The sequence below is a fragment of the Lepidochelys kempii genome, chromosome 11, assembly GCF_965140265.1.
Source record: "Lepidochelys kempii isolate rLepKem1 chromosome 11, rLepKem1.hap2, whole genome shotgun sequence".
NCBI classification, from domain to species: domain Eukaryota; kingdom Metazoa; phylum Chordata; order Testudines; family Cheloniidae; genus Lepidochelys; species Lepidochelys kempii.
In genome coordinates, this window is record NC_133266.1 from 12,261,418 (window position 1) to 12,273,949 (window position 12,532).

Sequence of the window (12,532 nt, forward strand, 5' to 3'; positions counted from 1 at the left end):
GGGGGTCTAGCACTGGTCACGTTAGGTTCAATTAGGAGCCTCTCTGTAAGCCTGTGCAGGGGAGTTAGTGAGTGTAATGATCCCTCTTACTCCCCTTTAGGAGCTAACTGCATGGTCAGACCCTACTGAGGGGTTGAGCAGCTGCTGCAGCTGGGCCCCCCGCACCCTTCCAGATAAGTGGCAAGGAATGGAAAGGAGGGGCGAGGAGTGGATGGAACCTTGGCTCACCCCTCACTTGCTGACACAATGACCAATGCAGCTGATCTGATGCTAAGGTGGAAATAAGTTGGGCCAGGAAAAGAGCTGTAAATGAGAATCTGACTCAGTGAGAAGAGGAGGAATGATCCAGTGGTTAGGGAGACCTAAGTTCAACAGTCTTTTTGCTGCACTGGTTAGGGAGACCTTGCTGCAACAGTCTTTTTGTGTAACCTTGGACAATGGGAGTTAGGCATCATAAACACCTTTAAAAATTGGTTGGTTAATTAGTCTGCATCTCAGTTCCTCATCTGTAAAATGGGGATAATAGCACTTCCTACCTAACAGGGTGTTGTGAAAACAGATATATTACAGATTGTGAGGCACATAGATTCTATGGTAATGGCAGCCAAATAAGTACCTAAAATATAGTGTGAAACACTGCCATGCTGATCTGCTAGTGGCTTGCACACCTTTTGTTCAGGTGTAAATAACTGCACAATGAATGAAGGCAATGAAGAAGTTGGCCCACCCAGAACATGTGTCTTGTAAAATGATATGGAAATCATAAATGAATCTGATAATGCCTCTAGCAAATTCAAGCCAATTTCTCAACTGTATTTCTGCCCAAGAGGTTCTTTTACCAATGCATTGAAATTACCAAGTTTTTATAAATGCATACCATGGGGTTAAGTATCATATATTAAAGAAAATCTTTCTCTGTGTTTTAATAACATAAGCAATTAAACTGGTAAAAATTGCAAAGCTCCAATTTACTTTTCACCATTAATGCTGTTTATTTACTGTTTGCATTTCATTCATCTCAGTCAGTGGAAATAAGATGGTCAGTTTCTCTTGTGTTTAGTCACTTTCATTTACTGGGTATTATACACTATGCAGTGCTGCAGTATTCAGGCTTCCTACACTGCAGGGCAGAGCTCTCAATTCACCTTCAATATGGAGGGTGATACCAACAAATTAACTCTGTCACCAGCTCAGTCTCTGAAACATTTATGCCATCAACTTGCATTTGAGGGTGAGCCCCATCCCAAAAGGACCCAAGGGGGCAAGGAGAGGGAGACGAATACAGCTCTTACTGAAATCTGTGGAAAGATTCCTATTGACTTTGATGGCAGTTGGATCAGTCATAGGTGGGTACAGAAATAAGGAGAGATTTAATGGTAGGGAATAACTGTGATAGAAAGGGGAGAGGAAAAATGAAATCTTGAATTGTAAAAGTAGATAGGGGAGAAAGACTGAACTGGAAAAGAGAAACATCTTGGGAAAAAAGTGTTTTGTAGAGAAAAATGCAAAGGATGAAGAACTTCTGAGGGGGAGGCATATGGTATATTACAAATAACAGAAGAAAAGATGCATGAAGAGGAAAAGTAGACACAGAGAGACTGATTCTCCACAGGAAATGAGCTCTGAACATCCAGTCTAGCCCTAAGAAGAGAAAAAGGAAAGAAGGGGAAAATCCAGGGGAGATAGAAGTGTTTTCTTATACAGTAAGTTTGCTTTCTGGAACACTTTGGTCAGATGTTTTAATGACAGTTCAGCTGTTTCTAATAATAGCAAACATCTGGATGTTTTCCTGGGTTTGGATAGGGACTCCTACCCAACATCTGCCTCTTTTTGGACGCTGGATATCAGCTTAATTTTTTCTTTGAAACGTTGACAGGTACAGCACAGGAATACTTACACACAAATAAAAGACTCATGAGAGTAACTTTAAAATTAACAATGGGAACATTTTCTATTGATCTTGGATTTTGAAAATTGATCAGACAGTATCCACTTAAAAACTAACCACCAATAGGAGAGTCTCATATAAGACATGGAAGGTCATTGTCCCACTCTGTTTGGCACAGGTGAGGCCTCAGCGGGTGTACTGTGTCCAGTTCCAGTTGCCGCACATTAGGGAAGATCTGGACAAATTGGAGACCATCTAGAAAATAGCTACAAAAATGATAAAAGCTTTAGAAAACCTGATCTGTGAGGAAAGGTTAAAAATGGACATATTTAGTCTAGAGAAGAGAACACTGATGGGGGACACCAATAATAGTCCTCAAATATATTAAGGGCTGTTACAAAGAGCATGGTGATGAATTGTTCTCGATGTCCACTGAAGGTAGGACAAGATGCAATGGGCTTTATCTGCAACAAGGGAGTTTTAGGCTAGATATTAGAAAAAAACTTTCTAATTATAAGGATGGTTAAGCATTGGAATAGATTACCAAGGACGACTGTGGATTCCCCATCATTGGAGGTTTTTCAGAATAGGTTAGACAAATACCTGTCATGGATGGTCCTGTTTCAGCTCAGGAGGCTGGACTAAATGATCTCTGGAGTCCTTTCCAGCCCTACATTGCTATGATTCTAAACAAAATATATGTAGGGTAAAATCTCACTAGAAATAGAGACAATTTAAGCCTCTTTTAGGCCCTCTCTATAGATGAATTTGTACCATTTAGTTAAACTGGTTCAATTAAACTGGCTTAGTTAAATCAGTGCAAACTGCTGTGTAGACACTCTTATATTGGTTTCAGGGTGATCTATTTTGTTGAACCTTAAACTAGTTCTCAATCAACTGAATCCAGGTTTATGATATATGAGTGTCCACATGGCCTTTGATGCAATTAAACTTCATCCATTTTAAATCTCACCTTTAATTAACCTGTTTCAACACTTCATGGAGACAAGGCTTTTTGGCTGGGAAATGTAATCTGAATTTAAATGAGTGTATATTTTTCTGCCTGTAAAGAAGTTAATTATATATGGCCTGCATTTCTTCTTAGGAACTCTTAACCTGTTGTGAAGAAGGCAAAGGAGAACTCAAAGATGGCCTGGAAGTGATGCTCAGTGTCCCCAAGAAGGCAAACGACGCCATGCACGTCAGCATGCTGGAAGGTAGCAGATTCTCAAAATCATGAGGGGGAAAGCTATGCAGGAATTAATCCTGAGGTGTCTTGTTGCCTAGAGTTTGCAGTGACAGGTTTGTGATTGCTGACTGCCCATTGCTCTCAGATGCTTCCCTACTCCTCATGAGATTTCTCAGAAATACTTGTCACACCTGTAAAAAGGAGAAGAGTGTTCAAGCAAGTAATAGAAGCAATGTCCTACATCTATCTGCACAGCACCTCATGGGATGGTGATTAAAATTGCTGATGGGCAAACTCATCAGCAAAATTAAGAATACACACACACACACACACACACACACACACACACACACACACAACCTCGAGCCAAACCGTTTCTGGAAATCTAATATTTGATTGTTTTTCACTCTGGTCTCCGACCAAAAGTAGAAATGCCCTATTACTACAAGAGAATCAGTTCCTGTGAGAATCAAGAGCTATGGACAGTTTATCTAAGGCTTTCACAAGCATCTGGAAGTTTTTTTTTATGAATTGAACCTAAACTCTAAACTGATAAAGCCCAATTCTGATGTCATACCAGTTTTACACTAATATAGTTCCATCGTCTCCAGTGGAATTACTCTCGAACCACATTGGTGTGAGATCAGAAAGGCCCTCTGAAGTTTGCCTATCGTTGGTTACACTGCCCATATTTTGATAGGCTAAGCTAAAATGCTCTGAATTGCCACATGGTACAGAGTTCATCATTAAAGTTTTTACTGTGTCATTTACAAGTAATTAAGATTGTGGTGGCATGCACAGTAGTCCATATATTGCTGCCCTATATACAGTTGTCACCATTAAAATCTTTACCGTGTTTCCCCTTGCCTAATGAATATTACCACACACAAATACAGTGGAAAGCACTAAAGGTACATACAGGACAGCAATATAGGTACATTTCACCCAATATATATGGCACACTGAGTACCACAGAAACAATTCAATCCAAAGCAACAGAGAATAAAGTGAACAATGTTCTGACTGTGACAGTGCCTTTCCATTAATATCCATTCAAGAATTAGTTGCATAATAAAGCATGCGACTCTATGTTCCTATTCTTTCATAACACTGTAATCCTCTGAACAGTGAAAACCCTGCTTTGTTGATCATTGGGGATATTGGTCCCAGGAACAAAACTGGATAAAATGTTCTGTTGTGTTTCATTTAGGCTTTGATGAAAACCTGGATGTTCAGGGAGAGCTCATCCTTCAGGATTCCTTTCAAGTGTGGGATCCCAAGTCTCTCATTCGGAAAGGTCGCGAGAGACACTTGTTTCTCTTTGAAATCTCTTTGGTTTTTAGCAAAGAAATCAAAGATTCTTCAGGACACACTAAATATGTTTACAAGAACAAACTACTGGTAGGTCTACCAGAATGAGATATTCTGGGGTTGGGTTTTTTATAGGTAGAGATGGAAGGGAAGGCTTGTTTGTCTCTGCATTGAGTTTGGAATACTTATGCATTCTGGAACCCCATGCTCAGACCTTGTCAGGGCTCACTGAGCCCTGCTATATCTGAAAAACAAAGCTCAGAGCATTTCTGGAAAGATTAAAGATGACAGTGTGCATGGTGGTTGGGATGGTGGCAGTGGGGTTCGTCTGAACTGATCAAACACCTTTCCCTTGCCATCCCTTGCTTATGGCTTTGTTTTCAGTTTATTTTATCAGTGTACAACATACCAGAGGAGCTGAGCTCCCCCACAATGTAAAATCTCTTGAAACCAGGAGGCTCCATTCATAATGTACGATCTCTCCTTCTCACTAGACCTCAGAACTGGGAGTGACAGAGCACGTCGAGGGAGATCCCTGTAAATTTGCCTTGTGGTCCGGGCGGACACCATCCTCAGACAACAAAACAGTGCTGAAAGTGAGTCTTTTGAGCTTGTTTTCTTTGCCTTCAAAGCATTAAATTCCCAACTGGGGACTGGAAGTGCTAAGTGAAAGGTAGGATTTTTTTCCCTGGAAGCATGCATGTAGTTCCCATTGGAGTCAGGGGTCAATTCTGCCCGCATCTTGGGGCAGAATTTGGTTCTAATATATAGCCTGGCTCAAGAGGGTTCAATTATGCAGCTGCTCAGTCCACTGCAGTCCTCTTCCTATTATGGTCTGTTTTGAGCCACTGCAGAATCTAACTCAGGATGATTCTGAGTTTGAATTTGTATTTACATTGGGGACTGTAATTGGTTCAGTTGATTGCCCCTGGATTCATTGGCAGTAGTGCTTTTCTTCAAACTCACAGAGCTGACAATCATTTCGCTGATTGAATTCTTAAAAAAGAACTCACACTAGATATTTTGTTTGAGAAATACCAGCTGTGCACTGATAACCTGTTTCCTCACCAGAGAGCATTTTTTTATTTCTTGTATTAAATATACATCTAGAGATTAACTGCTCTCGTGTTGCTTGTTGAACTTATTAGGTAGGTATGGCAAACATGCGCTTCCAGTTCTGCTAGGTTTATTAGGTATTCCAGCTGCTGTGACAATGGAGTGAGGAACCAACAGTGAAACAGTCAATCATGTGTTAATATCAACAAATCATGACTCTTCAACATAGGAGACGTGCCAAGAATATTATAATGTGCCTATCGTTTTGCCTTTTGGAACTTCAGGCATCCAGTATTGAAACAAAACAGGAATGGATCAAAAATATCCGGGAAGTCATTCAGGAGAGGATTATTCATTTGAAAGGAGCTTTGAAGGAGCCAATCCAGCTCCCCAAGACACCAGCAAAGCAGAGAAATAACAGTAAAAGGTAACCTCAGTGATTCCATAAACAACCCTCCTGTTTGGAGCTTGATTCTCGGTTGGAACTGTTTTCTTCAGCAGTGCAGGTTTGCTCAGATTAGTTAATTGAATAGAAATTCTCAAAATAACTTCAACTGTTTGAGTGAAAAAAATTTGATTGGACAAGCTGTCCTAAACAAAAATAAGGGGCCAGATTTTCACATTGTATAAATCCATGAAATCAGTGGACCTTTGCCGTATCATACCAGGAGAGTGTCTGTTTGCTTTTTACAAGATTCACGTAGCATTTTTACGATAACCATCCACAGTCTTCACAGACAAACTTTGCTTTTTTTGACCATGAAATGGAGGAAAACATGTAATGAAAACCTTTTCTGTGGAAACCAAACATTTTCAAATTAAAAATATTCAACCCCCCCAAACTACTAGAGTGATGTATAACATGTAATGAATTAACTGCTGGATCAGAATGAAAATTACCCATTGAGTCCAAGGATATTTCTCTTGCTGACCCCACCTGAAGAGGAGTCTATTTCTTCTCACAAACAAGCGCCTGCGTATTCCCTTTTCTTGTTCGATTTTATGTATCATGTGACAATAAAAATAATAAGTGGTCTTCAGCATTTCAGTGTTACCGTCCATGACAAATAATAAGAAATAATAACAGGACTTTTGTGGACAACAAGGTGGAGTACCTGGTTAGAAAAAATTATATACAATGGATTGTTCCTTTCACTGCATTAACTAAGGTTCCAGCCTTGCATTGGGATCCATTAGAACAGACCCCTGAGCCCATGTACAGTCAGTCTGTCCATCTTAGGGGTCTCAAACTCAGTTTACCTTAGGGCCAGTGCCAGTCCTCAAATCCTCCCAGCGGGCCAATAACGTCACTCATGCCACCCAGAACCCGCCCCCCCCAAATTCTTCCCCCCACCTTGGCTAAGGCTCTGGGAGGGAGTTTGGGAGTCTGGGAGGAGGTCTGGGGGATTGGGGGGATTGGGGGGCAGGATCTGGGAGGGAGTTTGGATGCAGAAGGGTGAGAGGTTGGGCTCTGGGAGGGAGTTTGGGTGGGGGAAGGGGTCTGGGGTGCAGGCTCTGGGATGGAGTTTGGGTGCTGGGTGCAGGCTCTGGGCGGGGGCAGGGGTGCAGGAGGAGGGGGTGGGGTTGCAGGTTCTCAGAGCAAGTTTGGGGGTGGGAAGGGGGTGTGGGAAGGGGGAGGGGTGCAGGCTCTGGGAGGGATTTTGGGGGTGGGAGGGGTGTGTGGGGAGGAGGTCGGGGGGGTGCAGTGCTAACCTGGGGCTCCAAGGCACGGCGGGCTGGGGGGCCTCCACGCGCTGCTGCTCCCAGGCACCGCCCCGCAGCTTTCCATTGGCCACAGGGTGCTCGGGCCAGGGGCTGTGCGTGGCGGTACAGCCCCGCCCCAGGGTTGCAGGGAGGGAATGGCAGACACGTGGAGTGAGCAGGCAGAAGCCGCTCAGCTCCGCTGCGCTCCCGGTAGTGGGCAGGGCCCCTGGACATTGTAAATCACCCAGCAGACTCGCGGTTGGGAAGCACCTCAGGGTGGCAGGTGGGGCCAAGAGAGAGACTTGGCCCCAAAATTGCTCCATTGGGGAGGTTCTCGGGCTGCAGATGGCCAGGAGTATGAGAGCCCCCATTTGAGCACCTCTCAATCTTTAACATGTTTATTATCATAACATCCCTGAGAAGTTGGCCAATGCTTTGATCCCCATTTTACAGATGGAGAACTAAGGCACAGAGAGACTAAGACCCAGATTTTTAAAGGTGATTTGCCTATGGTTTCACAGGAAATCTCTGGCAGAGCAGGAAATTGAACCACAGGCTACCACCCTAAACAGTGGAGCATCCTTGCCCTCACAGTTTTTCATGGGCTTATGGATGGGTTTGCTCTCATAGATCCCAATGAAAGAGTGAGACCTTTGTTGGCAACATCAAAGTCCTGTCAGATGTAACAGGCTGCTTGTATTCCTTGTATACTAATTTCAGTAAAGAAATTCTTAAAAAGAGGCAGAAAGAGGTTCAACGGAAAAGAATTTCAGGAGGGGGAAAAAATACCCTATGCCAACAGACTGATGTGGTTATATCTTTTCTTTTCTTTTCTTTTCTTTTTACAATCCTGTCATTTTTATGCTAGTTTTAAACTCCTGAAAATGTGGATTACAGTGAGACTGCAGAGATATCCCTTCACTTCAGTGTCGTGAACAGCAATGCTATTATTTGGATGGCTGGTTTTGGTTAAGTGAGAAATCTAACTCGAGTGAAATATCTGCCTTACCACCCTCATTAGGGAACTATTTCTAGGAGCAAGAGCCTTCGTTGCTGTAAATATGGACACAAAGGCCATTCCTATTCCAGCAATAAACATGGTGATTATATGCAGAATTCTAACCCTACAGCAGAGGTGACATCATTTTAAATTACACAGTGTGTAATAATATGAGCTCCATCAATGGGGTAATCTTAGCACAAATCCTGCCCAATGTGCTGAATTGGCAGTTCTCAAATCCACCTGTGAATTTTTGCACTTCCCAAGGCTGGTGCTTTAAGTAAACAGGGTTGTTTTCTCATTGTCCCTGTGCAGAGATGGAGTAGATGATGCAGACAGCCAAGGAGATGGAAGCAGTCAGCCTGATACCATTTCCATTGCATCCAGAACCTCACAGAACACAGTGGACAGTGACAAGGTAGGATCTATCCCTGCATATGCACTGCAGCTAACTCTTCCCAAGAGAATTTAGGATAAAAGCAGAATAGAAAGAGAGACAAAGAGACTAACCCTTTATAGAGGTTCTTTAGCTGTATTACACTTGGGAACCCCTTTGCTGAGATATTAAAAATCTGGCTATTCTTGTGCTTGTCCTCAGTATTGCTGTGGTACATAGTTTGCCCTTCTTGTTGCTGGTTCTGAGCTGCAGCCTCTGCCCTGTGTGTTAAAATTTAGAGGTTGAGTAGGCTATGAAAAATCACAGCTCAGAGCAACTTTTTTCTTATTAGCACTGTCTCAGAGTGAGCCAGATTGTGAATTACCAGACAGTTGGTTATCTTCTGTAATTGCCATATTAGTGCCAAAAACTAGTCTATTGGAGGGACCATGGGTGCACACACAGCAATTAATATAACAGCACTGAAATGCAAACTCTCCCCCCACCCCCACTCCATTGTGTAATCATGAGAGCCTGGGAGGCCTTCTCCTTCCAGATACGGTGATTCTGGAATCCATTCCTTCTCGACATATGGTGGAACATATCTGTGGTACCCTTGAGGCTCATTAGATTCCATTTTAATGTTGTATGTTGCTCTGTGTGTGTGTATGATTGTTTTATTTATTGAACAATCCGAGGATTTGGCTGTTTGGGTGCTCCATTACTGCTATGAGGATTGACTTGGGTATATTGCCCTAATTCCTCCAACTGTGATCTTTGGCCATATTTCCAGTTGCCCAGAAGTCTTTGTTCAGAAGCACTGATTCAGCAGTGATGTATTGTTAATCACAATAATTTATTCAGTTTAATATAGTTGGGTTTTTCATATCCACCAAGAGTATTTATGCCTTTTCACCTGTTTGGTTTTGAAACCGATGTAAACTTGCAAAATAATGAACTTTCCAGGATCACCTATGGTATATGTGCTCATCGGTGTTTTTATCATGCTGCCAGTGGCACTGAGTAGAAAGTGTTCTTGCAATTACAAAACTTGTATCTGTGATTGTCAGGCTCACCAATGAGCTCCAGTATAAGATGTTTTTGAGAGCTGAACTCAGAAATAGGAATGAATTGTAAATGAATAACCTTTAAAAGCCTCCAAGATAATACATTATTGGAACATGCCTTTTAAGGTAAACATGTTATTACTTTCTTGTTCCACCAATAACCTAAACAAGATTTGGTGTGATCTATATATATCCCAAAAGCCACTGAAACTAGATGAATACCTTGCTGGATGCTGGAAAATACATTTTCGCTTCTTTGATTTACACTGACTTATTCTGCATTTCAGTATTGTTCATCTCTGTTATTCCTGATAAATGTTCTGATTCAGCAAAGCACTTGAGCACATGCTTAACTTTAACCATTTGCCTAAGTCCTGTTGATTTCAATGTGACTTATCCTTATGCTTACTGTTAAAGGCATGGATAAGTGCTTTGCTGTACAGGAATAGACATAAGCGTAAGTGTATTCTCAAGTGTTTTGGTGAATCAGACCTATCGACTCAAAGTCAAATTCTGCTAAAATAGGGCCCTTGACATCAATGGCACTAATTGTGGGAGTAGGGTGAGGAGAATTTAGCCTTCATGGTGCTGCATTGCAGCACCTTTATGCTGAGGGGTGTTGTATAACTCACCATTTTACCTCAGAATCATCTCTTCATGTTTCCATACACTAATACTTTAAAGACTGAGGTCTTGATCCTGTATCTGGATCTGCTGTCAGCGGCCTTTGTGCTGGCAGATCCCAAAGAAATACTGGAACCTAACAGAGTACAGTACTTCTTACAAAAAGAAAAGGAGTACTTGTGGCACCTTAGAGACTAACCAATTTATTTTAGTCTCTAAGATGTCACAAGTCCTCCTTTTCTTTTTGCGAATACAGACTAACACGGCTGCTACTCTGAAACCAGTACTTCTTACGTTAACTTCTCCTAAACACAGAGCAGTATTTTGGACATTTGGGGGATTTTAGTCTGGGGCCTTGAAGAGATATTGACTCCTTATGTGTGGTGCTTCTCTTCCAGGAGAATTAGAGTGAGGCCTCTTGGTGAGAGGCATCAGTGGTTTATCTTCTCAGCCGGACCAACAGTAAATGATCAGAGAGCTTGTGGGCAGATCTCAGAAAAGCTGCAGCTGCACTCCCTCAGGTTCTTGGCGCAGCTGGTAGCGCTTGGGTAAACTCTGTAACATATGCAGCATAATGAGTTCATGTGCGGCAGATAACAGCACTGCTCAGGCACCCATATGTAATGAATCTGTGATCTGTAAATAATAGACTCAATTACTATCCAACTCCAGTTAGTGGAGTTACCCTGGTGTAAGAGAAATCAGATTCAGGCATTGAGATGTGTCCTAAATATAGCTCTCCATTCTGTGACCTCAGTGAAATCTCTCTCCAGGTGCCCCCCTGGGATTAAATCCAGAAGAAATCGGGGAGAGGCTCCCCCTTTGAAAACAACACACTATCTCTTCATAGAAACCTCTTTTACAAATACATGCAAAGCCACTTCAAAGCAATGTCAGCCAGTCTAGAGGCAGATTAATTTGCACTTGGAACATTTATATATTAACTTAACACTCGAAACAATTTTTAAGTAACATTGAGGTTCACACAATTTTCTCAAAGCAAGGAAATTTAAAGCTAAAGTCAACACACTTTCTCCTTTCCTTCATTCTGGCTATTATGCCTGGGGATTATCCAGGACATAATTGAATGTTAGGGGAAATGAATGGCATGCATCATTTTGGGCTAAAACAACCCAAACAGATTTTTGAGTTTGAGCAGTGCCAACAACTCTCTAAAACTTGTATTTGATCACACCCCTTCAGCCACACTCCTTTATTTCAAATCTTTTCAAAAACAAATCTCTCCTGGTTGAGAGTAAGTTTCATTCTTCTCATATATCAAGCTCCAGCCTTGGAGCAAATTTTGTAAAGCTACATTTTAAACTCATGGGGGCAAGGAGGGTGTTGAGTAGAAATACTGACACAGCTGTTACTCCAGTAGCCTGAATGGGAATTTTCATTGTCTCTGACTGTAGATTAATTAAACAGTACGTTTTAGCAGAGGACATAGTGTGCTGTGGTGGCCAGGGCACTAGACTAAGGGAAAGAAGAACTGGGCTCTAATCCTGGCTCTGTCACTGACCTGCTGTGTGTCCTTAGATAAGTGACTTCACTTCTCTATGCCTCTATCTCCTCACATCCTTTGTCTATTTTGTTTTTTTAATTGTAAGCTCTTCAAGGCAGATATTGTCTCTCACTATGTGTTTGCCCAGCACTTGGGGCCTGGATCTCAGCTGAAGACTTTAGGCAGCACTAAAGTAATAATAATTAATGACATTCACATCACGTAGGCCTCGGCCCTTATTCAGGAAATATGTGCCTAACTTTAGCAGTGTTTCTAAGTCTCATAATCTGTGATAGGTTTCAGAGTAGCAGCCGTGTTAGTCTGTATCCATAAAAAGAAAAAGAGAACTTGTGGCACCTTAGAGACTAACAAATTTATTAGAGCATAAGCTTTCGTGAGCTACAGTTCACTTCATCGGATGCATACAGTGTAAAATACAGTGGGGAGATTTATATACACAGAACATGAAACAGTGGGTGTTACCATACACACTGTAACGAGAGTGATCAGGTAAGGTGAACTATTACCAGCGGGGGGCGGGGGGAAACCTTTTGTAGTGATAATCAAGGTGGGCCATTTCCAGCACTTTACAAGAACAGTAGGAGGGGAAATAAACCAGGGAAATAGTTTTACTTTGTGTAATGACCCATCCACTCCCAGTCTTTATTCAAGCCTAAGTTAATTGTATCCAGTTTGCAAATTAATTCCAATTCAGCAGTCTCTCGTTGGAGTCTGTTTTTGAAGTTTTTTTGTTGAAGAATTGCCAATTTTAGGTCTGTAATCGAGTGACCAAAGAGATTGTAGTGTTCTCCG

The 12,532-nt window shown here is 42.0% G+C and overlaps 1 protein-coding gene across 11 annotated transcripts in view; it reads left to right on the top strand.

Moving 5' to 3' along the window:
* The window catches only part of KALRN (kalirin RhoGEF kinase), a 780,132-nt gene that overhangs the window by 556,956 nt on the left and 210,644 nt on the right, over positions 1–12,532 (top strand). For all 11 annotated transcript variants that reach the window (XR_012154196.1, XM_073305138.1, XM_073305143.1 and 8 more), the window contains 5 exons: positions 2,994–3,105; positions 4,288–4,478; positions 4,883–4,984; positions 5,729–5,871; positions 8,464–8,566. Coding sequence is in view for 10 of the 11 variants with exons in the window: in XM_073305138.1 (XP_073161239.1) it covers positions 2,994–3,105; positions 4,288–4,478; positions 4,883–4,984; positions 5,729–5,871; positions 8,464–8,566 (651 nt within the window). In the remaining variant the exon portion in view is untranslated. The remainder of the gene's footprint in view (positions 1–2,993; positions 3,106–4,287; positions 4,479–4,882; positions 4,985–5,728; positions 5,872–8,463; positions 8,567–12,532) is intronic.